Source organism: Nerophis ophidion, linkage group LG09, assembly GCF_033978795.1.
Source record: "Nerophis ophidion isolate RoL-2023_Sa linkage group LG09, RoL_Noph_v1.0, whole genome shotgun sequence".
NCBI classification, from domain to species: Eukaryota; Metazoa; Chordata; class Actinopteri; order Syngnathiformes; family Syngnathidae; genus Nerophis; species Nerophis ophidion.
The window spans coordinates 48,674,145-48,699,646 of NC_084619.1; the positions used below are offsets into that span (position 1 = coordinate 48,674,145).

Consider the following 25,502-nt stretch of genomic DNA (forward strand, 5'->3'; position numbering starts at 1 on the left):
GCTATTGTAATGTAATTAACCTGGAATATGCTACCACGTTTACAAGTGTCTATGATAATTTTATTAACTTACAATTGCCATGACCCGTTACCCGGGTCGGGTCATGGCATTATTTTATGTTTGGTAGTTTTTCTGTGTTAGTCTGTTTCCTGGTTGCACCCTCTTTCCCTGTTTATTGTCGGTTTCCATGGGCACTGATTCTCCTCACCTGTCTTAGTTTTGCAATTAGTGTTCCCACCAGGTGTTTTTGGTTCATCACCTCCCTTTATAGTTTCCTGTCACCCAGCAATAGATGCTGGGTCAATGTTTGCTGAAGGCAACATTTACGTTTCTCCTGTTTTCCCTCCTCGCTCTAAGTGTTCTTGGTACATTCTTGCTTTCCTAGTTTTGTAATGGCCAAAGGCGTCAATCTATATATATAATAAATATTCCAGTCACAATTAACTTGTGCTCAGCTGGGAAAGTAATCATATATACTTATTATGTCATCCATGTAATTATTATGAAACTGTTGCAGACGTATTAAATCATGTTAATATTAAAAAAGTGTAACGTTAATCAATCAATCAATCAATCAATGTTTACTTATATAGCCCTAAATCACTAGTGTCTCAAAGGGCTGCACAAACCACAACACAAACCACTACGACATCCTCGGTAGGCCCACATAAGGGCAAGGAAAACTCACACCCAGTGGGATGTCGGTTACAATGATGACTATGAGAACCTTGGAGAGGACGAAAGCAATGGATGTCAAGCGGGTCTAACATGATACTGTGAAAGTTCAATCCATAATGGATCCAACACAGCCGCGAGAGTCCAGTCCAAAGCGGATCCAACACAGCAGCAAGAGTCCCGTTCACAGCGGAGCCAGCAGGAAACCATCCCAAGTGGAGGTGGATCAGCAGCGCAGAGATGTCCCCAGCCGATACACAGGCAAGCAGTACATGGCCACCGGATCGGACCGGACCCCCTCCACAAGGGAGAGTGGGACATAGGAGAAAAAGAAAAGAAATGGCAGATCAACTGGTCTAAAAAGGGAGTCTATTTAAAGGCTAGAGTATACAAATGAGTTTTAAGGTGAGACTTAAATGCTTCTACTGAGGTGGCATCTCGAACTGTTACCGGGAGGGCATTCCAGAGTACTGGAGCCCGACATGAAAACGCTCTATAGCCCACAGACTTTTTTTGGGCTTTGGGAATCACTAATAAGCCGGAGTCCTTTGAACGCATTTTTCTTGCTACATATTTTACAATACAATCGGCAAGATAGGCTGGAGCTAGACCGTGTAGTATTTTATACGTAAGTAGTAAAACCTTAAAGTCACATCTTAAGTGCACAGGAAGCCAGTGCAGGTGAACCAGTATAAGCGTAATATGATCAAACTTTCTTGTTCTCGTCAAAAGTCTAGCAGCCGCATTTTGTACCAACTGTAATCTTTTAATGCTAGACATGGGGAGACCTGAAAATAATATGTTACAGTAATCGAGGCGAGATGTAACAAACGCATGGATAATGACCTCAGCGTCTTTAGTGGACAGAATGGAGCGAATTTTAGCGATATTACGGAGATGAAAGAAGGCCGTTTTAGTAACGCTTTTAATGTGTGGCTCAATGGGGGGATATAAAAGACATCCGGTCCTATCAGACCGGGCAGAAGCGGAAGCGGAATAAGATGACACACCCTGGAGCACCTGTCCTTCACAGCGTTTTGACCACGGAGCCACTCTATGGAAGTATCCTCATTTGTGACCATTGTTCTGTCTTTCCATTGGCCTGTGGAGAACCTGGACCTCCCAGACTCTTACCAGGAGGACTTTTGTGTTGGACGCACAGACGCGGTACTGTGAGTACACAGCTGCGGTTTCCGAACAATTGTTTGCTGCCCGTACGTGCGTGCCGCCGTGCACACGCCTCGTACGTAACTTTGGGGACTTTGGGGGAATATTTGTGTGGTATAAACTTTGGGAGGTGAACGGTATTTTTGGGCTGTGGGATTGTGTGTGTTGTGCGGGTGTTTGAATTATATTTGCGGGTTATATACCAGGGAATGGGGAGGTGTTTGTAATGCGGGATTAATTTGTGATAAATTAAATATAAGCCTAGTGGTGTTGTGGCTAATTGTTATACCTGTTTTGTGTTTATTTACTGCATTAATCATTCCCATCTGAATATCAGGTCCCGGCCGCGACTCCTTAATTTGCGTAGTGGCAGAGACACCCGGGGAACTTGGGTGCGTTTGTTACAGAGTGGTGGCCCGTACGGGGGGAGCGGGGCTTACGGTATCATTGATATCAGCGACTCTTATTTTCGTTTGTTTTTGTGAAGCACGTTAAGGGGAATAAGTTGAATAACATTATTTGTCTTTGTTGAAATATAATTGTATATTGGGTTCACTTTGTACCCCTAGATAGTCAGCAGTGGGGCACACACATTCCTATTGTCACAAATGTTCTACATTTTGATACACACATACATGCATATCCCGATATATAAAGAAATACAATTTTTATACACTTACACGAATTGACACGAACATATTTACGACAGTTAATAATACTTACACATAATTAATTTAATTGAAGCAATGTCCTCTACCCTTGGTGACATTTTGGTTTTGTTTAGCTCCACGCTTGTAAGCGTCCTCAGTTTGTACTTTTGATTCTGCTTTATATTTATTAAAATACTTCATCTTACCTCCACGCTGCTCCTGCTTGCTTCCTGCGTCGCTAAGGAACACAACAATCGCAGCCATGCGCCCACGAAGACGTAACAACAATAGCATTCTTTTTGTATTGTTTCAGTCTCAAAAATCCCTAAGTAAATTCACCAAAACGTCAGTGTGGAGTTATTGAGTCTGTTTATCTTATTGGAGAGCTCGCTTCCGAAGTTAGTGGGTTCATGACGATGACTTCTGTTTTGTTTGATCAGCTGTGTTACTGCCGTGTTACTGGCACAGTTTGGAAACAATAAAGGTATATAGATAAACATTTACAGAATCTTTGTGTAAATATCTCATATCTGTGGCTTATAGTCTTTTGCGGCTTACATATGATATGGAAAAATATTTCTTTCTTCTAAAATTTAAGTGAGTGTGGCTTACATCCTGGTGCACTCTGTAGTCCCGAAAATAAGGTATGCGTACTATTTTGTTTAAAAATATATATATTTATAGAAACAATAAGTATATTTGTATTTTACATTTCCCCCCCGGCATGTCTGGGAAGGAATGGTCAAACAAATGGCCAATCTTTCGAGGACTTTTCTCTTCATTGGCTCCGGTTTAACTTGGTGGACGTTTCAACACATTGTACGAAAACACTCAACACACTTTTGTAAAGAAATAACACAAAGTTCCCATGTCATGGCTGTCCTGAGTTTCCAATAATTTCTACAAGTCTTATTTTTTTGTGATAGAGTGATTTGGCACACAGAAGTTTGGTTCTTTTATGAATTTATTATGGGTCCACTGAAAATGTGACCAAATCTGCTGGGTCAAACGTATACATACAGCAATGTTAATATTTGGTTACATGTCCCTTGGCAAGTTTCACTGCAATAAAGTGCTTTTGGTAGCCATCCAGGAAGAAGCAGAGCTTATTTAATCCTACCCCTTTTCTTTACATAACAGTTGCTAAAACTTTTGTTCACTTCCTGTTCTCAATGTATTCACAATGTATACTCCATAAGTAATAACTAATCACAATACAAATAAATAAATAAATAAATAATTGGTGAAGCAAGTTTCACTCCACACGATGAGATAAATCAGATAATTTTGAGAATGAATGGGTGAGTAAAATCAGAATGTTTATCATGGTTCTTCATTTTTATACTTTGTAAACACTTCCAGTTTGAAGAGTTTCTTGAAGTGGATCATATTAGTACATTGTTTGATTGCATTGTTTAATCCATTCCATAATTTAATTCCACATACAGATATACTGAAGGTCTTAAGTGTTGTACGTGCATACAAATGTTTTAAATTACATTTTTCTGTAAGATTATATTTCTCTTCTTTTGTTGAGAAGAATTGTTGTATATTCTTGGGAAGCAGGTTATAGTTTGCTTTGTGTATAATCTTAGCTGTTTGCAATTCCACTATGTCGTGGAATTTCAGTATCTTTGATTCATTAAATAAAGGGTTTGTATGTTCTCTATACCCAACATTATGTATTATTCTAACTGATCTTTTTTTGTAACACTGTTAGTGAATGAAGTGTTCTTTTGTAATTATTTCCCCATATTTCTACACAGTAACTCAGATATGGTAACACTAGTGAGCAGTAGAGAATATAAAGTGATTTTTGGTCTAGAACATATTTGGCTTTGTTCATTATTGATGTATTTCTTGCAACTTTATGTTGTATATTTTTTACATGAGATTTCCAGTTCAATTTATCATCAATCATTTTACCTAGAAATTTGGTTTCATTTACTCTTTCAATTTCTATTCTGTCTATTTGTATTTGTGTTTGACTTTCTTTTCTACTGTTACCAAATAGCATTATTTTAGTTTTACTGAGATTCAACGATAGTCTGTTTTTGTCAAACCATTTTTTTAATTTGTTAATTTCTTCTGTTATTATTTGTATTATCCACTGTGTGTTCTCTCCTGAACAAAACGCTGTTGTATCATCCGCAAATAATACTAACTTTAAATCTCTTGTAACTTTACAAATGTCATTTATATAGAGATTGAATAATTTAGGTCCTAGTATTGATCCCTGAGGTACACCACAGGAAATATTTAGCATTGTAGAAGTGTGTTCGCCTAGCTTCACGTATTGTTTCCTGTTTGTTAGATAACTTCTTATCTAATTTAAGACTAACCCTCTGATGCCATATCGTTCCAGTTTGTTTTATTAAAATATTGTGATTAATTGTGTCAAATGCTTTAGTTAGATCCATAAACACTGCTGCTGCACATTTTTTACTATCTATTGCATTGGTAATTTCTTCTGTGATTTAAATTAAAGCCATTGAAGTTGAAACATTAGCTCTGTATCCATATTGGTTCTCTTCGAGTATTCTATATTTATTTATGAAACTCTCTAATCTGTTATTGAACAGTTTTTCAATGATTTTAGAAAATTGTGGAAGTAAAGAAACAGGTCTATAATTTGTAAATAGATGTTTATCACCAGTCTTATAAATTGGTGCAACTTTAGCTATTTTCATTTTGTTTGGAAATGTACCTGTTTGAAATGATAGCTTACTAATATACATTAATGGTCCTGAGATCTCATCAATCACCTTTTTTATCGTATCCAAATCAATTCCATTACAATCAGTTGAAGTCTTTGATTTACATTTTTTCACAATTTTAACTATTTCCTCCTGTGTCACATTACTGAGGAACATGGAGTTGGGATTTCGTTCTATGGTATCATAATAGTCCTCAATTGAAACTGGTTCTGGAATCCTTTCTTCCAATTTTGGTCCAATATTTACAAAGTAGTTATTAAAGCTTTCAACTACTTCCTTTATGTTGTCATTATGTTTATTTCCGCCTAAGAAGTAATGGGGGTGTGCTAATTTTGTCAAGAGAAGTTGTCAAAAATTCAACCAGAAGCTTGTGGATGGCTACCAAAAAGGCCTTATTGCAGTGAAACTTGCCAAGGGACATGTAACCAAATATTAATATTGCTGTATGTATACTCCTTTTTGACCCTCGGTCCATTCCTTAGCGGGGGAGTAGGTAATGCCGTTAAGTTACTGTTTAGCCACAAGAGGGGAAAACGCGAATATAAATGCACAAAAGAAAATTGTATATAATGGCAATCCCATATCCAAAGCCTTGGCAAGTTGTTATACAGACAAAAAAAGACAATGTTTTTCTTTGATCGCCCTGAGACGACGTGAAAGCACCCTGACGGGCTTCTTCCCGCTTGCAGAGAGGACGAGCTTCATTTATGTGTTCGGATTACAGTTGAGCAGGGACGTGCACATGATTATAGAGGGGCAGGGGCTCAAAGTCAGAAAAGGGGCAGGACATTTTTTTTTTGGTCCTTTACACAATGTAAGTGTTGTTGAAAACTTACACTTAATATTTTTTGTTTTAAAGATTAACATTTTTTGTTGTAAATTATTATGGTTCTGAAGTCATGTTATATTTTTTGTAAATAAGACACATTTGGGTTACTATAGAAGGGGCAATTTATATTCTTTGTCACACCGCTATTCTCGCGAGATTTGTTGTGGTGTTTGGAGTTGCAGACATGCAAAGGACTTTGGGCCATCAGCAGCAGTGGGGAACATTTGGCTAGCTGAACAAGGTATTTGTCATATTGTGTTGAAATGTTCTGTATATTTGTGGTGTGCATTGGTTTGATTTTTTGTACGCTCATGTAGTTGCACAACACTGGAGTGTTTGCTGCACAAGAACCTCCGAAGTGGCAGGCGGCCACGAGGTAGCTATTTTTGTTTGGCACCTTGTTTGCCTGGGACTGAAGTATTTCTAAAACGATTGTATTTCATGTCTTGTCCTGTAGTTTTCACGGCTTAAAACTCAAGTAAAGAGCCCGCCTTTAAGAAACCGAGCCAGTGTTGTCATTTCGGAGCCACAGTGAAAACTCACCCAGCCCAGCCCCGGTGTGAAGGACGTCAAGACGAAGACGCCAGCAGGTGCAGTGAGTGACGGTACCGTGGTGCGACACCAGAGGGCGCCAGTATCAAAGCTCATCACACACAAGCAACCAAGCGATGTATTAAGAATGAGTAAAGTGGAAATTAAGAAAGGACTTTGCTAAAGGAAAAACGAGTGGTTTAAGTAAAGTTTAAAGGTCCACTATAAGTTTCTACAGCATATTTGTCAAAAGTTACTTGATTTTTACTGTACCTCAAAGTGATGCATTGTTGTTGAAATAAGAGTTTTGTGCATTTTGCTTAAGGTCAAAACAGCATTTTAAGTTTCTAAAAAGACACTTACAAGGTAAAGTTCAACTAAGCGAATTTGAAGAAGTATTTTTGGAATTTAAACAGTGTGTTAACCAAACGATAAAGAGGACTGACAAATATAAAGAAGAGTTACCACTTAACGAAGTTGCAGAACATGATGAAGTGCAAGCTGCAGAAGAACAAAAAACAGTTCGTAGAGGTGAAAGACTAAGAACATTAACCGAAAAGGGTAAAGAATTTCAAGAGGAGAAACTAAAGAGCCTCAAACACAAATATTCACTTGTTTTTTAAAAATGGAGATATGAAGCAAGATTGAGCAGAGTAATGCTGAGAAAGGAAGCTTCAGGATGTGAATTAAAGGAATTAATAACGTAAACATCACTTGTAAAGATGTGCAAGTTGTTTATGACCGGATACGTAAAATACAATCTCCTGAAGCAGAAATTAGGCGTAAAGTTGATGCATGCACGTCACTCCAGATTTATAGTCAACAGAGCTGAAAAATGGCTTGAAGGAGACATTGAGGATGACGAGGAATCGTGGCCAGGATTCGGATCATGCTTAGGATCTGAAAGTTCTAAATCAAGGTCAATATCACAAAGGTCCAAAAGTAGTTCAGGACAATCCCGCTCAAAAATAATAAAAAGAATGGAAGCTGAAGCAGCTGCATCTCAAGAAATACTGGCAGTAAAGGACGAGCAGGAAAAGGAAAAGGCTGAACTACAAAATTTGGAACGCGAGAACTTTGCAAGGCAACAAGCAATGGAAGAGTGGCGTAGAAAGATCGACCGCTTAGAAGAAGTTACGAAAATGAATGCTGCTAAAGATCGCTTAAAGATTTACGATGAAGTTGAAAGTACTGCTGAAAGTCAAAGTTTGTCACACAGTATTAAAGCAGCAAGTGAAACCCAAGCAATCCCTATCACACCAAGCATTCCCTTTCAAGCTATAAACACAACCCAAGTCTTCCATGCTACAAGCCATGCGTTTGCTCCACACATTCAACAAACTCCTATCATACAAGCAAAGGCCACAAGTCAAACACTCAAAGCATCAAGTCCACCATTCATCCCTCAAGCCACACAAGTTAAAACGGTTGTAACGCAACCACAAGCAAATTCTGATCTAGTTGGCATACTAGCAGAAACAATAAGTGCAAATCGACTTCCAACTCCAGAACCTGCATTGTTCACTGGAGACCCACTGAAGTTCAAAGACTGGCAGTTGTCATTTGAAACCTTAATTGAAAGAAAGAACATTCACAAGAATGAAAAACTTTACTATCTCAGGAAGTATCTCGGTGGATCTGCAAAAAGAGCAGTAGAAGGATTCCTCCTAGTAGGTACAGATGAAGCGTACGACTCAGCTTGGAAATTGCTGGAAAAGCGTTTTGGAGATCTGTTCACCATAGGAAAATGCTTTAGAGACAAGCTTCATGGTTAGCCGAAAATAAGCTACAAAGATGGAAGTGAGTTAAGGGAATTTGCTGACTTTCTTGGAAGTTGTGAAGCTGCGATACCACACATAAAGGCGTTAGAAGTTCTCAATGATTGTATGGAAATTCAGAGACTCTTGTTGAAACTTCCAGATTGGTTGACTACAAGATGGAACCGCACAGGCATGAAAATAAGACAAACAAATAATGGAGAGTATCCATCCTTCAGCACGTTTGTGGAGTTTGTGACTATGGAAGCTGACTTAGCATGCGATCCCATAGCCTCAATGCAAGCACTCAAAGGTTTGAACACAAGTAAACCCAAACATTCACGCAGTCAAGTCATTCAAGCAAAAACGTTTACTACAAACTCAAGTCACTCAACAAGCTCAGGTCACGCGAATACTGTAACCTGTCTCTTCTGCAAAAGGAATGGCCACACTCTTGATAAATGTTTCAAGTTCATGGAAAAAATGGTTCAAGATCGTGTCAAGTTTGCACAGACAGAAAAGCTGTGTTTCGGATGTTTAAAGACTGGACATCATTCAAAGAAGTGCGATAAAAGGAGCACATGTGACAAATGTCAAAGGAGACATTCTACATGTCTGCATTACAAGTTCATGGAACGTAAACGGGCAACAGCTGCAAAGAGTGAGGATAACTTTCAAGACAAAGTAGACACTAAAGTCACAAAGGAGGAAGATAAATCTACAGCAATCTCTAACAGGGTAATTCAAGACACCTCAAACACGTTGACATCCTCTATACTACCTGTCTGGGTCTCATCCACAAACCACCCAGAGAAAGAAGTTTTAGTGTATGCGCTTCTCGACTCACAGAGCGATACATCTTTCATCTTGGATGAAGTAGTTCAAGATCTCAACACAGATAAAAGCAAAGCCAGTCTGCGGCTATCTACTATGTCCGCCAAGTCAACAGTTATACCATGTGAGAAGCTGGTAAACCTTCAAGTCAGAGGATATAAGTGGGGAAAGAAAATCATATTACCACCAGTCTTTACTAGAGAGTTTATCCCAGTTAACAGGTCACATATCCCGACGTCTGAAACCGCTTTGAAGTGGCCTCATCTGGAAAAGCTAGTAGATAAGTTACCACCAATGCTCGAATGTGAAGTTGGTCTGCTTATCGGCTATAACTGTCAACAAGCCCTTCTACCAAGAGAAGTTCTTGCAGGCAAAGAAAACCAACCCTACGCACAGCTAACCGATCTCGGCTGGAGCATAGTTGGTTGCTCGTATCAAGTACACAATCACAATGATGCCATCGGCACAAGTCACAGAATCCTTGTGCGTGAAGTAACTCCTGCTTCACAACCGGCAGTTGAACTCAAGCAAGAAGTGCGTTTTGTATGCAGAACTCAAGTAAAAGAAGTCAATCCAATTGATGTGATAAAGGCTTTGGAATCTGACTTCTCCGAGCATGCAACAGACGACAATACAATTTCTCAAGAAGATATTTTGTTCATGACAAAGGTGACAAAAGGCATACGACAAAAATAAGACTGTCACTACGAACTTCCACTACCATTCAAAACAGACAATCCAAATCTTCCAAACAACAAACAATACGCTGAGCACAGATTGTCCTCATTGGAACGTAGACTCAGAGGGGACGAGAAATACTACAAGTATTATGTCAAGTTTATGGATGACATCATAACCCGCGGAGACGCAGAAAGAGTCCCAATACAAGAGCTGGAAAACACGACAGCGTGGTACATTCCTCACCACAGGGTTTACCACCCCCATAAGCCTGCAAAGATCTGTGTGGTTTTTGATTGTTCTGCCCGTTTCCAGGAAACATCTCTCAACGATCATCTTCTGACTGGACCAGACCTCACCAACACATTGGTTGGAGTGTTATGCCGCTTCAGAGAGGGTCTCATCGCCTTCATGTGTGACGTGGAGAGAATGTTCCATCAATTCCATGTTGTCAAGGAACATCAAGACTACCTGAGATTTCTCTGGTGGGACAAAGGTGATTTGAACTCCGAACCTTCAGTGTACAGGATGAAAGTGCACCTTTTCGGGGCAGCTTCCTCTCCCGGATGCTGTAACTTCGGACTCAAACATCTCGCATCTGAAGGTAAAGACAAGTTCAGCAAAGAGACTGTCAAGTTTATCCAAAGAGGTTTTTACGTTGATGATGGACTTGCTAGTGTAACGTCAACAGCCGAAGCCATAAAGCTGGTCAAAGAGTCAAGAGCACTTTGCAAGACAGGCAAACTCCGTTTGCATAAGTTTGTGTCAAACAATAAAGAACAAGACCTGGCTCTTGAAGAGCCTCACGTTGAACGCGCACTTGAAGTACAAAGGTGTATCGAGGCAGATGAATTCCAATTCAGAGTCAAAGTCAAAGACAACCCGTTGACAAGGAGAGGGGTGCTCTCGACAGTTGCATCAGTTTATGACCCCCTTGGGTTTGTCGCCCCATTCATACTGATTGGAAAGCAAATACTCCAAGCGTTGTGCAAAGACAAAGTAAATTGGGACGACGATCTCCCAGACCACATTCTACCACGGTGGGAAGCATGGTTGAGAGACCTGCCCAAACTGGCAGCTCTGAAGATCCCACGAAGCTACTCACAAGACATCAATGTTGTACAGTATGAGTTACAAACCTTCTCAGACGCAAGCCTCGAAGGTTATAGGCGCATGTTCATACCTCAGAGCAATAAGTAAAGAAGAAAAAATCAGTTGTTCACTAGTCATGGGTAAATAAATAAATAAATGGGTTGTACTTGTATAGCGCTTTTCTACCTTCAAGATACTCAAAGCGCTTTGACACTACTTCCACATTTACCCATTCACACACAAATTCACACACTGATGGAGGAGCTGCCATGCAAGGCGCCAACCAGCACCCATCAGGAGCAAGGGTGAAGTGTCTTGCTCAGGACACAACGGACGTGACGAGGTTGGTACTAGGTGGGATTTGAACCAGGGACCCTCGGGTTGCGCACAGCCACTCGCCCACTGCGCCACGCAGCAAGAGTTACACCAATTAAACAAACAACCATCCCGATACTCGAACTATCATCAGCCGTGACTTCAGTCCGCAACGCAGATGTAATCAAGTGAGAACTGGAAATTGAAAATCTCAAGGAATATTATTGGTCAGATTCACAAGTCGTATTGGCATACATATCCAACGATGCAAAAAGATTTCACACATTCGTCGCCAATCGAATCCAACGAATAAGACAAAGCACAAGTCCTGAAAAATGGCAGCACGTCAGCTCAGAAGACAACCCTGCTGATCACGCCTCAAGAGGTTTAAGCGCAACTCAGTTGAAAGAATCAAACTGGTTAAAAGGCCCAGATTTCCTTTGGAAACAAGATGTTCCAGTCCATGAGGAAATGGTGGGAGAGATCGAAGAAACGGATCCCGAACTCCGTAAAGGTCACACGCACACTACACAGTCAAAGGAAGCAAACCCGGTGCTAGAACATTTACAGAAATTTTCTGATTTGTCTAGAGCAATAAAGGCCATCGCCAGACTCAAGAGATTCATCAAAGAATATAAAAGTATCCAACAAAGAACGAACAAAGTCACAGATCTTGAAGAGAGAAAGGATGCAGAAATGTTCATCATCAAGCTAGTGCAAAGAGATGCTTTCCCTAAGGAAATAAAGAAAATCAGATCTCAAAAGGAAAATTCTTTACACAAGCACAACAGACTAATACAGTTGAACGCTTTCCTGGACAAGTCAGATGTTCTCAGGGTGGGAGGAAGATTATCCCAATCAGCCTTACATCATGATGTGAAACACCCCGCAATTATTCCCAAAGAATCTCACGTGTCAGCCCTACTCGTCAAACACTACCATGAACGTGTATATCATCAAGGGAGAGGCATGACTACAAATTGATTGCATGCAAATGGAATATGGATCTTAGGATGTGGAAATGTTGTTTCATCGCACATCTACCGCTGCGTTAAGTGCAGGAAATACAGAAAAGCTGCAATTGTCCAACAGATGGCAGATTTGCCAGAAGAGAGAACAGAAACAGCGCCACCTTTTACCTACTGCGGCATCGACTGTTTCGGCCCATTCATAGTAAAGGATGGAAGGAAAGAAGTCAAAAGATATGGATTATTGTTCACATGCTTATGTTCTCGAGCTGTGCACATTGAAACAATCGACGACTTATCGACTGATGCTTTCATGAATGCCCTTCGAACTCTGATCGCCATAAGAGGTCCTGTCCGACAATTAAGGTGTGACCAAGGGACACATTTTATGGGTGCTAGGAGAGAGTTTTCGGAGTTAATGAAAGACATGGATCAAGAACAACAAAGAGTCATTGGTTGTGAATTTGTGAAGAACGTTCCATCAGCAAGCCACATGGGAGGTATCTGGGAACGCCAAATTCGAACAGTGCGAAGCATACTTACAGCAATGCTTGACAAGTACTCAAACAGACTTGATACAACTAGTCTAAGAACATTACTTTACGAGACAATGGCAATCATCAACAGTAGACCCTCAAGTGTTGAATATCTAAATGATCCCACGGGTCCAGAACCACTAACTCCCAATCACATATTAACGATGAAATCTTCAGTTATTCTTCCCCCTCCAGGACAGTTTTGTAAGGATGATTTGTACTTGAACAAAAGATGGAAAAGGGTGCAATTTCTCGCAAATGAATTTTGGCAAAGATGGAGGCGAGAATATTTGTTGAATCTCCAACAGCGACAGAAATGGCAGAAAGTTTCAAGAAACCTGCAAGTAAATGATGTTGTGATAATACAGGATGACAACGCTCCAAGATGTAAATGGAAACTAGCTCGAGTGATAGAGACTTTGGAAAGCCCAGACGGCAAAGTTCGAAAGGTGAAGTTGAAGACCAGTGAAACCACTTTTGACAAAGGGAAACCACTGACGAGACTGATATACCTAGAAAGACCTATTCACAAAGTCGTGACCCTACTTGAGACTGACCTACACAGTAAAACAGATTTTAACCAGGACACTTTATAGAAAATCACATTGAGAGACAAGGAGTGATTTTGATGGGAGTGTAAGTGTTGTTGAAAACTTACACTTAATATTTTTTGTTTTAAGGATTAACATTTTTTGTTGTAAATTATTATGGTTCTGAAGTCATGTTATATTTTTTGTAAATAAGACACATTTGGGTTACTATAAAAGGGGCAATTTATTTTCTTTGTCACACCGCTATTCTCGCGAGATTTGTTGTGGTGTTTGGAGTTGCAGACATGCAAAGGACTTTGGGCCATCAGCAGCAGTGGGGAACATTTGGCTAGCTGAACAAGGTATTTGTCATATTGTGTTGAAATGTTCTGTATATTTGTGGTGTGCATTGGTTTGATTTTTTGTACGCTCATGTAGTTGCACACCACTGGAGTGTTTGCTGCACAAGAACCTCCAAAGTGGCAGGCGGCCACGAGGTAGCTATTTTTGTTTGGCACCTTGTTTGCCTGGGACTGAAGTATTTCTAAAACTATTGTATTTCATGTCTTGTCCTGTAGTTTTCACGGCTTAAAACTCAAGTAAAGAGCCCGCCTTTAAGAAACCGAGCCAGTGTTGTCATTTCGGAGCCACACACAATATGGAAATTAATGTAAAATTAAATTTGCTAATAGGAAGCTAACTACTTAGCTGTGTGTCCTTCGTAGGTAGAAGTGATTGCCATTTCTTTCGTGTCAACAAATTATTGTCATAATAAGTTAATTCACATTATCATAGGCTTGGAAGACATGAAAAGCAACAAAACACTGGTTTATTATTAGGCTATTTATTGTTAAAGATAAGCACTTTAATATTGAACATTGAACAGACAACATGAACTTAGAAAAAAAATAGATAAATAAATACCCAAATGGAAAAAAAACTTCAATGTGAAAATCTGTCCTTCTTCCTTTACCTTGACGAAAACACCAAGTTGTAACTTAGGGTCTTTCTCACTTAATGCTCAGACTAAACAACTGAAACGCAATAAAACTTTATATCCAAACCTCTACTGCAGCGTTTCTCAAAGTGTGGGGCGGGCCCCACCTGTGGGGAATAGAGACATGACAGCTGGGGCGCGAGGAACGGGAGGGAATTTCACTTAAAAAAAAATGTTGATTATTATATTCTTGCGGCGGCAATGACCAAGAAGAACGCGGAGTTGGAATAGAATTACAACACTTTATGTACATATTTATATCATATTTACATATTTATATAAGATGTAACTACAAGCTCCATTCAGACAGAGTCCCACTGCTTTTATGAGCGGTCAAGCGAGTCAAAAGCCACATTTTTTTATTTATTTTTTATTTGTGGTGGCCGTAATTCTTTCGTGGCGAGCCGCCACAAATAAATGAATGTGTGGGAAACCCTGACTTGAATGTTACTTGATGTTCAATAAATTTGAAAATGTTAAGCTTGGCATTAGCGTTCTGTTATGGCGATGGGGGCAGGTGGGGCTTGAAAACTCCCCCTTGTCCAAAGTGGGGGATGACAAAAAAGTTTGAGAACCACTGCTCTACTGTGAGAGAGATGTGATCCGCCGTAAACACAGTGCATTTTATTTTGAAAATGAACCCAGTGTTTTGTTTTGTATTTTGTACACTACTTCCTGTCCCGCACGATCCGCTCTGCTCTGTGCGGAATTGATGCGCTGTGCTCCGACGTCCGGAAAAAACAGAAGCTGACACATTGAATAATAGAATAATACAGCGTTTTTCTGAAATATGACCCTATTAGATGCTGAATAAGTGGACGGCGACTAGACCATAATTCACAGGTTCAAGTTGCTCCACTGTCACGTCTCCTCGGGGCGCAGTTGGCTCTCTCTCCTCTCACTTACTCACTCACTCGCCCTCTCTCTCTCTCTCTCTCTCTGCCGGAAGCGGCAGGCTCAAACAACCCGGTATTACAAGAAAACATGGAGTTTTTGTGCCGCTGTTTTTTTGTTTTGTTTTGTTTTTTTTACATCCCTAACAGGAATTTATTAATGTTGTTTAAAGAAAAAAACACACACACACAGTCAGAGGGCACTTTTTAAGACGAGGCAATAAAGGGCAGGGGCTCAAACACCCATTGGGCCCTATGTGTGCACGTGCCAGCAATTGAGTGTACTGAAAACATAAAATGTAGATTGTCACACTGACTGATTGTGTAAAATGGAGTAAAACCTGAGCAGAAAGGAAAGACTGAGGCAGAAAGTATTTAATATTGTTTATTATTGTCACAACGTCAAAAAATGTCCAAACACCCCTTCTCAAACCAATCACACACTTACGGCTTCACAATAATAGCGCTACGCGTCACATCCGGTCGAACTAACAGTACATGTGCTGGTGTCCTAACAGAAGTATTCTCTTAAAGAGGCAGTAAATGCGCTCATGTTTTAAGAAAAGTATTCTCTTAAAGGGACAGTACAAGCCCTCATGTTTTAATAAGTATTCTCTTAAAGGCCTACTGAAACCCACTACTACCGACCACGCAGTCTGATAGTTTATATATCAATGATGAAATATTAACATTGCAGCACATGCCAATACAGCCGGTTTAGTTTACTATATTGCAATTTTTAATTTCTCGCTGAGTTTCTTGTTGAAAACGTCGCGGAATGATGACGCGTGACGTCACGGACTGTCAGGAAATGTTAGAGCACCACCATTTGCAGCTGAAAGTCGTCCCTTTTCATCGCGCAATTAAACAGAATTCTGGACATCTGTGTTGCTGAATCTTTTGCAATTTTTTCAATTAATAATGGGGACTATAAAGAACAATGCTGTTGGTGGAAAGTGGTGTATTGCAGCTGTCTTTACCACCGAGACACAGCCGGTGTTTCTTTGTTTTTAACACAGAGCAGTCAAGCGAACATGTTTCTCTACGTCAACCAGCATGTTTTTGGATGGAAAAATTGTGATAAATGTCTTACCAGAGACATCATTGGATTATTCGTCCTCCTGCAGTAGCTGTGAGCTTGGCTCCTCGGCTTCTCTCTAAATACAGCGTGTTCACCGCAGCGAGCCGACCTCGAGGTATGTCACTCACTAAAACACTTTTAAAACAATAAGCAGATAAGGGATCTTCCAGAATTCATCCATCCATTTCCTACCGCTTATTCCCTTTTGGGGTTGCGGGGGGCGCTGGCGCCTATCTCAGCTACAATCGGGCGGAAGGCGGGGTACACCCTGGACAAGTCGCCACCTCATCGCAGGGCCAACACAGATAGACAGACAACATTCACACTCACATTCACACACTAGGGCCAATTTAGTGTTGCCAATCAACCTATCCCCAGGTGCATGTCTTTGAATTATCCTAGTAAATGTGTCTAATTACATCTGAACCTCTCACACTGCTGCCGCCCGGAGCCGTCCCTTTTTATTTTATTTTTTTAATTTATTTTTTTTTCTAGTCCTTCGCTATCAATATCATCATCCACAAATCTTTAATCCTTGCTCAAATTAATGGGGAAATTGTCGTTTTCTCGGTCCGAATAGCTCTTGCCGCTGGAGGCTCCCATTATAAACAATGTGAGGAAGTGAGGAGCCCTCACCCATCGTCTGCGACTTCCGGTAAAGACAAGGTTTTTTTATCAGCACCAAAAGTTGCGAATTTTATCGTCGATGTTCTCTACTAAATCCTTTCAGCAAAAATATGGCAATATAGCGAAATGATCAAGTATGACACATAGAATGGACCTGTTATCCCCGTTTAAATAAGAAAATCCCATTTCAGTAGGCCTTTAAAGACACAGTACATGTGCTCATATCTTAAGTATTTTTTTTAAAGAGACAATACATGTTCTAAAAGAAGTATTCTCTTAAAGAGACAGTACGACACATTCTCATGTGTTAGCAGAAGTATTCTCTTAAGGACACAGTACATGTGCTAATGTCTTAACAGATGCAACATAAAATAAAATGAAGCAACATCTTTAGATAATCTTCTGCTAATGATTATGCATGTACCTAAACTACCTAACTCCATACTCATCTACGACATTGCTTTTATATTTCGAAACATGTCAATTGTAATTAGGATTCTTATTTTTCTACCTGTGATGCCATTTTAGCCTTCAGACCTTTTCCAAAGTTTCCAGAATGCTTGTTTTGTTGTTGCTGACATTGTAGGCTGCCAGCTTCAACAAGGAGTCAAACTCCTGCTCTGAGTAGACGATATGTTTGGTGGCAAACGGCGAGTTGGCAGTGCTGATGTCTGCTTGTCTGGCTTTTATTTCCTCCTCTGTCTCTCGCCTCACACCTGTCAAGGCAGAATGGAAACCATCATAGAAAAATGATCAAACAATCCAATTTTATCTGTCAATCACACAACTATAACATCTTTAGTTATACAATATTATACAATTGTAATGCTCCTGGGATTTCAGCCTGTCCAGTTTGAAAGTATAGTCAAACTTGTGAGAAAAGTAGTTTTATAATCTGGTCAAATTTGGGCCCTAAGCTAAGTTTAATTTGAAACCCCACAGGATACATTTTTCTTTTACACATTTGTATTTATATGAAATTATTTTTGATACCTTTTTATATTCAAACTTGAATTGAATTTGATGTTATGATGTTTTCATGTCTTCCAAGCCTATGATAATTCATAGGAAACTAATTGTTCAATAAATACTTTTTTTTTGTGCAAAATAAACATTTTGACATAATTAACCCTGTGGGGACATTTTGATTAGCTTCACACCCAACAGGACTTAAAATCTTTAGGTTTTTGAAAGGACTTAAAAACATTTTTTTATTATTTTTTAACTACTTTTTTGCGCATATCTATCAATAAACGTTAGTCCTAAACAAAAAATTTCAATAATTTAATGTTTCTTATTTTAACCATTAACTCTTTGAAGGCCTTTTGATCAAACACTGTCACAGTATGAACTCACGGGAAATACATTGTTCAATTATTAATATTTATTTTATTGTACCTGGTTAAATAAGATTGATTGATGATTGATTGATTGAAAGGGCATAAAACATGTTGGAAATTGTCTTTGTTTTTTTGGCTTAAACTTCCCAATGAAGTCCAGAGTTAAACAAGAAAACAAAACATGTAATGTTTTATTTTATTTTATTTGGACCCTTTTCAAGGGATTTTGTAATGTAATGTAATGTAATGTCGGTAATGTAAGGCAATGTCGCAGGCTTAAAAAAAGTAAATAAAATAAATAAATAAATGGTTTGTACTTGTATAGCGCTTTTCTACCTTCAAGGTACTCAAAGCGCTTTGACACTACTTCCACATTTACCCATTCACACACACATTCACACACTGATGGAGGGAGCTGCCATGCAAGGCGCCAACCAGCACCCATCAGGAGCAAGGGTGAAGTGTCTTGCTCAGGACACAACGGACGTGACGAGGTTGGTACTAGGTGGGATTTGAACCCGGGCCCCTCGGGTTGCGCACTCTCCCACTGCGCCACGCCGCCCCTTAAAGTAAAATAACTCATGTCATGCAAATGTTTTCTAATTGAGAACTGTGACACCCTTTGATCAAAAAGCAATCTAGCAATGAGTTATGTAGTAATTGTGCAACATGTACTAATGTAATACATATTTACTGTACCCATTTATATAATCTGGCCTTGTTTTTTTAACAATTCACCACATATTGTAAAATTTTTAAAAAAAAGTGTTCAATTCATTTTGTTTTAACTTCTTACATATTGTAAAAGTTATTACAAAATTTGGGGCCCACATATTTTGGGAAAATAAATTTAACAATTTGTTGTCACGGCGTGGCCTCGAACCAGCTTTTCTGCGACAGCTGGGACTACCAGCTCCTCTGTTGGTAGCGCACCGAGACATGCCCCTGGCCACATCACGATCACATGCCAGCAAGGCTGTAGGCGATCAACAATCTGCATACCTGGGACTGATGAGGGTGAGCTGTTTAACGACCAGTGGACCCAAGGATCCTGGCCGGAACTTAACCATTTTTTACCCTTGTAAGCACCTTTTGCTCCCCTCTTAACCACGCCCCCCACCCCATCCCCGACCACGATCTCAGAGGTCTCAAGGTTGGCAAGTATGTGTTTTACACTCTGGTCGCTCCGTCAGAGTGATTGACATTCAATTAATTACATATAATGTCGAGTATAGTTATTCACGTCGTTTCCATGCACTCACCCGGCTGTTTGAAATCCTTGAATGAAATCTTGACGAGTGGGAAGAGAATCACTATCGGTGCCTTTAGGTTCTTTTCATCCTCAAAGATGTAGACTTCTCTCTGAGGTTCTGCTTCCAGACTTGCAAAATCAATTTGAGGGAAGGCGATGTCATGGTCCTCGCAGTAAACAGCTGTCTTTTTTATTTCCTGTTTACATGAAAGACACGTCAATAACCATCCAACATTCATGTTATTTTTTTTTTACCACGTTATTTGTTATTAGTGCGTAACAGTACATGTACTTGTAATCTGATTATTCACGTATGGAACCCTTGGCACAACAATTTTCCACACATTAAACATGAGTGACAGGAAATGTTTGTGGGGTCATGCATCTTCTGGGTAAACAAATACAGTCCAGTCTTTGTGAGTCAGTGGATTCATGGCTCGTGATACTGCCAAGGACAGATCAGAGCTGGAAATTCCTCTTCTGTGGAGAGGATGAGGGCTGTGTGTCACCATTATTCAGTAGAAATGGAAACTGAGACTAAAATCTGGAACTACTAATGCTGAACTTCAAACAATTTTACTCCAAATAAAATAATCAATCATACTCTTGAAACTCTTACTTTACTGAAAAGGAACCTTGTAAACCAAGTGTACCAAATTGCAGCTTGGGGCCATTTTCTTGCCACGGCTTCTTCTTTTATTAAACCTCGGCTTGTTCTAAAAATTGAATTAATTGATCATTCATGATAAATATTATTAAATATTACACTATTTTGCTTTGTCAGCTATATTACAGAGCGTAGATATTTGGACCTTTTGGACCTAGATTGGATTTTGCATTATTAATGTACAAAATGTTGGTAGCACCCTTCAGTTTTTATATTTACAGTACTGTCTACCCTCCATTATGTCTGAAGTTGCTGTGGAAGAAGCCTTGGAGGGTGCAGAACGTTTGGTCGACGTCGTAGGACCTCAAATAAATTCAAATGTTACCAGAAAAAACATCAAAAGCAGAGCTTGGTAAACTGAGCTGAAGATAAGCGGAGAAACGGTGTGGCTGAGCCAATCAGCTGCCAATACAGAGAACACAATGCTCTGTAATTGGTCCGCCATCAGCCAATGGTGTCCCGTGTATGATATCACTGGGTAAAGGCTTCATTGCACCATTGACCACCACATCCTCCGTCACCGTCTCCAGCACTTCAATGGCCTTTCTGACAGACCCTCACTGCCTCACTGACAGGACTAAGTATGTGGTCCTGGGAGATGCTAAATCTTGTCCTCACACCGTCGCCTGTGGCTTCCCCCTTGGCTCCGTACTTAGGCCAACCCTCTTCACCATCTACACGCTTCCCCTTGGGTGTGTCGTCAGCAGGCATGGAATTAATTTCCAATGCTCTGCTGTCGACACACAACTCCACCTCTGGTTCCCCCACTGCCCCTGATGCTCATCTCAGCTCCTGCCTGGAGGTGATAAACGCATGGATGAGCCGAAACTTCCTGAAGCTGAATGGCTCAAAAGCAGACGCCATCCAAATTGGAACCCCTCAACAACTCTGCTCCTCCCCTATTATCGCAGTTTCACTCTCAGGCCACAACATTCCCATCTGTTACCAGCCTTAGGGTCAAGTTTTACCCCCAATTCTCTTTCAACAATCATGTCTCCCACATCCGCAAAACTTCCTCCTTTCACCTCCGTGACATCTCCAAACCCCGTCTTTTCCTGTCCCTCAGAGCTGCAGAGAAGCTGTCCATGCCTGTGTCTTCTCCAGGTTGGATTACTATAACGCATTTCTCATTGGGATCCCTGGCAGGATCTTCCAAAGCTCCAGTATGTTCATTAAAGGCCTACTGAAATGAAATGTTCTTATTTAAACGGGGATAGCAGGTCCATTCTATGTGTCATACTTGATCATTTCGCGATATTGCCATATTTTTGCTGACAGGATTTAGTAGAGAACATCGACGAAAAACTTTTGGTCGCTAATAGAAAAGCCTTGTCCTTACCGGAAGTAGCAGACGATGTGCGCGTGACGTCACGGGTTGTGGAGCTCCTCACATTGTTTACAATCATAGCCACCAGCAGCGAGAGCGATTCGGACCGAGGAAGCGACGATTTACCCATTAATTTGAGCGAGGATGAAAGATTCATGGATGAGGATAGTGGGAGCGATTCAGATGTTATTAGACACATTTACTAGGATAATTCTGGAAAATCCCTTATCTGCTTATTGTGTTACTAGTGTTTTAGTGAGATTATATGGTACCTGAAAGTCGGAGGGGTGTGGCCACGGGTGTGGTGACCGCCTGTGTCTCCATTAGGAGGACGTAAGAGAGTCAGCAGCTGCAAGATGACGCAAGCTCCGCTCAGGTCTACGGTAAGAGCCGACTTATTACCACAATTTTCTCACCGAAACATGCTGGTTGACATGTGGTCAGGAACCATGTTCGCTTGACCGCTCTGTTCCATATTAAAGCTTCACCTTCGGGAATGTAAACAAGGAAACACAGGCTGTGTTTGTGTGGCTAAAGGCAGCTGCAATACACCGCTTCCTACCTACATCTTTCTTCTTTGACTTCTCCATTATTAATTGCACAAATTGCAAAAGATTCAGCAACACAGATGTCCAGAATACTGTGTAATTATGCGATGAAAAGAGACGACTTTTAGCCGTGAGCGGTGCTGGAAGAACATGTCCGCTACCATATATATTTATATATACAGTATATAATTTATATTTATTTATTTTGCCGTTTTTGTTCACATGATGAAGGTGTTTTAATGAATATACATGCATGTTTAACATATAGATTCCTATCTTTCATGAAGACAAGAATATAAGTTGGTGTATTACCTGATTCTGATGACTTGCATTGATTGGAATCAGACGTCCACGTTTTCAAATGGAGGAGAAAAAAAGTTCCTCTTTTCTGTCTAATACCACATGAAAGTCGTTGGTTTTTGGCATCTTATCTGTCCAACTTACATATTAGTTTTTATACACTTTACAAGAAATACATTGGCGGCAATCTCCTTAGCTTGCTAGCTTGTTTGCGCTGGCTTTCGGAGACTCTTATTTTGTTAACGCAGGCGCGATGGAGCGGCGCTTTTATTGTGAAGACAGGAACTGTGCGATCAGTGTTTAGGCTTTTGACGGGAAGTACGGTTGAAATAAAAAAGTGTATTTTTTCCTTTACACTTGTGATTGATTGATTGATTGAAACTTTTATTATTAGATTGCACAGTACAGTACATATTCCGTACAATTGACCACGAAATGGTAACACCCGAATAAGTTTGTCAACACGTTTAAGTCTGGTTTTACGTATCACGGTCATGTGACCGCCTGGCTCTGTTTGATTGGTCCAACGTCACCAGTGACTGCATGTGATTGGTGAAACACAGGCATGCGTAGATTCTACTTTGTAGCTCTGTCATTAATCACAATGAACATTAATAGATTGATAAAAAAAAGTAGCGAGTAGCGAGCTTAATGTAGATAAATGGAACGGAGTAAAAGTAGCGTTTCTTCTCTATAAATATACTCAGGTAAAAGTAAAAGTATGTTGCATAAAAACTACTCGTAGAAGTACAATTTATCCCAAAAGTTACTCAAGTAAATGTAACGGAGTAAATGTAGCGCGTTACTACCCACCTCTGCATGTGTTGCAATGTTAAGATTTCATCATTGATATATAAACTATCAGACTGCGTGGTCGGTAGTAGTGGGTTTCAGTAGGCCTTTAAGACTTTTACTAAAACAGCCTTCTTTCATCTCTGTAATATCACTAAAATTTGTTCCATTTTGTCCACCAGGGACATTGAGATCATCATTCATGCATCCGTTACGTCTCGTCTCGATTACTGTGACGTATTATTTTCCGGCTTCCCTATGTCTAGCATTAAAAGATTACAGTTGGTACAAAATGCGGCTGCTAGACTTTTGACAAGAACAAGAAAGTTTGATCATATTACACATATACAGGCTTACCTGCACTGGGTTACTGTGCACTTATGATGCAACTTTAGGGTTTTACTACTTACGTATAAAATAATTATGTCATGTTTTATGGCAGGGGTCGGGAACCTTTTTGGTTGAGCGAGCCAAGAAGCCAAATATTTCAAAACGTATTTACGTAAGAGCCATAAAATATTTTTTTAACACTAAACACAACTAAAAGCGTGCCTTTTTAAGTAAGACCAATATTTCTAGAGTACAATAAGTCTCTTATTCTTTGTAATAACATTGTTATTCTGAAGCAAATTGTGGAGGGGGCGTGGCCTGCAGGCCTGCAGCCAAGCGGGGTGTGCCAGGAACGGCCTCGAAATCAGCGACAGGTGCGCAAAATGCCCACCTGGGCCTTGTTATCTAATCACCTGTCACTCTGTTATAAGCAGCAGCCAGGAGGAGAGACGGGGTTGGGGCTGGAGCCAGAGCGCAAGCGAGAACAAAAGAGAAGAATACAATTGCTGGAAAGCAACTGAGAGACTTTTTGACGAATAAAATAATATTGTAACCCTGAAACAGGCTCTCATGTCAGTGCTTGGTGGTCTGAAGAACCCTCAGGAGGGCAAGCTCCACACTAACCAATAATAAATAAATTACTTCTTACCATTAACGCAACTGCTTGAACATAAAAAAGCATGAGAGTGTTTTACATTTTGAACGTTATTTTTAACACTGTGATTACAAGTGGAGTAATTTTTAACACTGTGATTACAAGTGGAATAATTCATTACTTATTGTGTTAAGCAATGTCAGCTCAGATTTATCCGAGAGCCAGATGCAGTCATCAAAAGAGCCACATCTGGCTCACGAGCCATAGGTTCCCTACCCCTGTTCTATGGTCTGGATCTTGTTTTTTGTTATTCTCTGTTTTGAACTCCATTAGGTCCTGTTTTTTGATGCACTCTTGTTTGTTTTGGTTGCCATGGTGGCATGATTTCCACCTGCTGCTGGTGTTCGGACACACGCACCTGTTGTCAATCATGACATGACTATTTAAGCCTGTAGTTGCCAGGTAGTCGGCCTGGCGACATTGACATTACTCTGATGACATCATAATGCTTTGTTTATTCATAGTTCATGCTGCTCTGCTCACGCCACCGTAAGTGTTTATTGTTTCACGTTCATAGTTTCTGCCCATGAGTTAGTTTTTTCCTCCACTGTGAGCGCTTTTTCTTTGTACTTTGTTAGTAATAAATTAAATCATGTTCCTACCTTCTTCGGATGTCCGGTCAAGTCAGTCTGCATCTTGGGAAAACATTCCTCTCAGCAAGCTGCGAAATCCTCACAGTAAGCTGCATCACGGTCCTCGTTCTGACAACTTAACGGTCTAGCGCCATCCTATCTTGCTGATTGTATTGTACCATATGTCCCGGCAAGAAATCTGCGTTCTAAGAACTCTGGCTTATTAGTGATTCCTAGACCCCAAGAACAGTCTGCGGGCTATAGAGCATTTTCTATATGGGCTCCAGTACTCTGGAATACACTCCCAGTAACAGTTAGAGATGCTATCTCCAAGGTTTCTCATTGTATCCCATTGGGTTGAGTTTTTTCTTGACCTGATGTGGGATCTGGGTAAAGGATGTTGTTGTGGCTTGTGATTAAGGGCTATATAAATTAACTTTAATTGACTGATGATTGATTACCTCACTGACCTCCTCACATACCTAAACCAGAACCGGGTCAGGCCAACAGCACCGTCTGCTCGTGCCCAGGACATGGCTCAAATCTATGGAGGGCAGGGCTTTTAGAATAGAATAGAAAGTACTGTATTGATCCCTGGGGGTCCCCGTTTGTGGAATGCCCTTCTTGACCACCTCATGACTTAAGATTCACCTTTTTAGAAAAGCTGGCAGCTAATTTTTTTCTGTAAATCGTGTAATGTTTTCATCCAATTTTTGTGTTTTGTTTTCATGTATTTTAATATGTAGCACTTTCAGATTTGATGTCAAATGAAAAATGCATTATAAATATTGCATTTCCATGAATTGCCACTGGGGTGCTAATTAATTTAAAACCTCTTCTCA

At 40.2% G+C, this 25,502-nt stretch overlaps 2 protein-coding genes across 4 annotated transcripts in view; one reads left to right on the plus strand and one right to left on the minus strand.

Annotated features, from left to right (window-relative positions):
- Positions 1–6,106: 6,106 nt before the first annotated feature.
- LOC133559382 (uncharacterized) lies at positions 6,107–12,896 on the plus strand. 3 transcript variants are annotated; one of them, XM_061911108.1, is made up of 2 exons: positions 6,107–6,414; positions 6,496–12,896. In XM_061911108.1, the coding sequence occupies exon 2, from the start codon at positions 8,456–8,458 to the stop codon at positions 9,854–9,856; it is 1,401 nt and encodes a 466-aa protein (XP_061767092.1). In that variant the 5' UTR covers positions 6,107–6,414; positions 6,496–8,455; the 3' UTR covers positions 9,857–12,896. All 3 variants share the same exon structure in this region, with proteins under 3 accessions (XP_061767092.1, XP_061767093.1, XP_061767094.1).
- A 4,442-nt stretch (positions 12,897–17,338) lies between these two features.
- The window catches only part of LOC133558721 (cytosolic phospholipase A2 beta-like), a 90,130-nt gene continuing 81,966 nt past the window's right edge, over positions 17,339–25,502 (minus strand). The window contains 2 exon segments of the mRNA XM_061909873.1: positions 17,339–17,593; positions 19,480–19,666. Of these exon segments, the coding sequence (XP_061765857.1) occupies positions 17,409–17,593; positions 19,480–19,666 (372 nt within the window). The 3' untranslated portion in view covers positions 17,339–17,408.

What these genes read in the sequence shown, in the direction of transcription:
- LOC133559382 (XM_061911108.1), top strand. Translation starts at nt 8,456, where the DNA reads ATGGAAATTCAGAGACTCTTGTTGAAACTTCCAGATTGGTTGACTACA.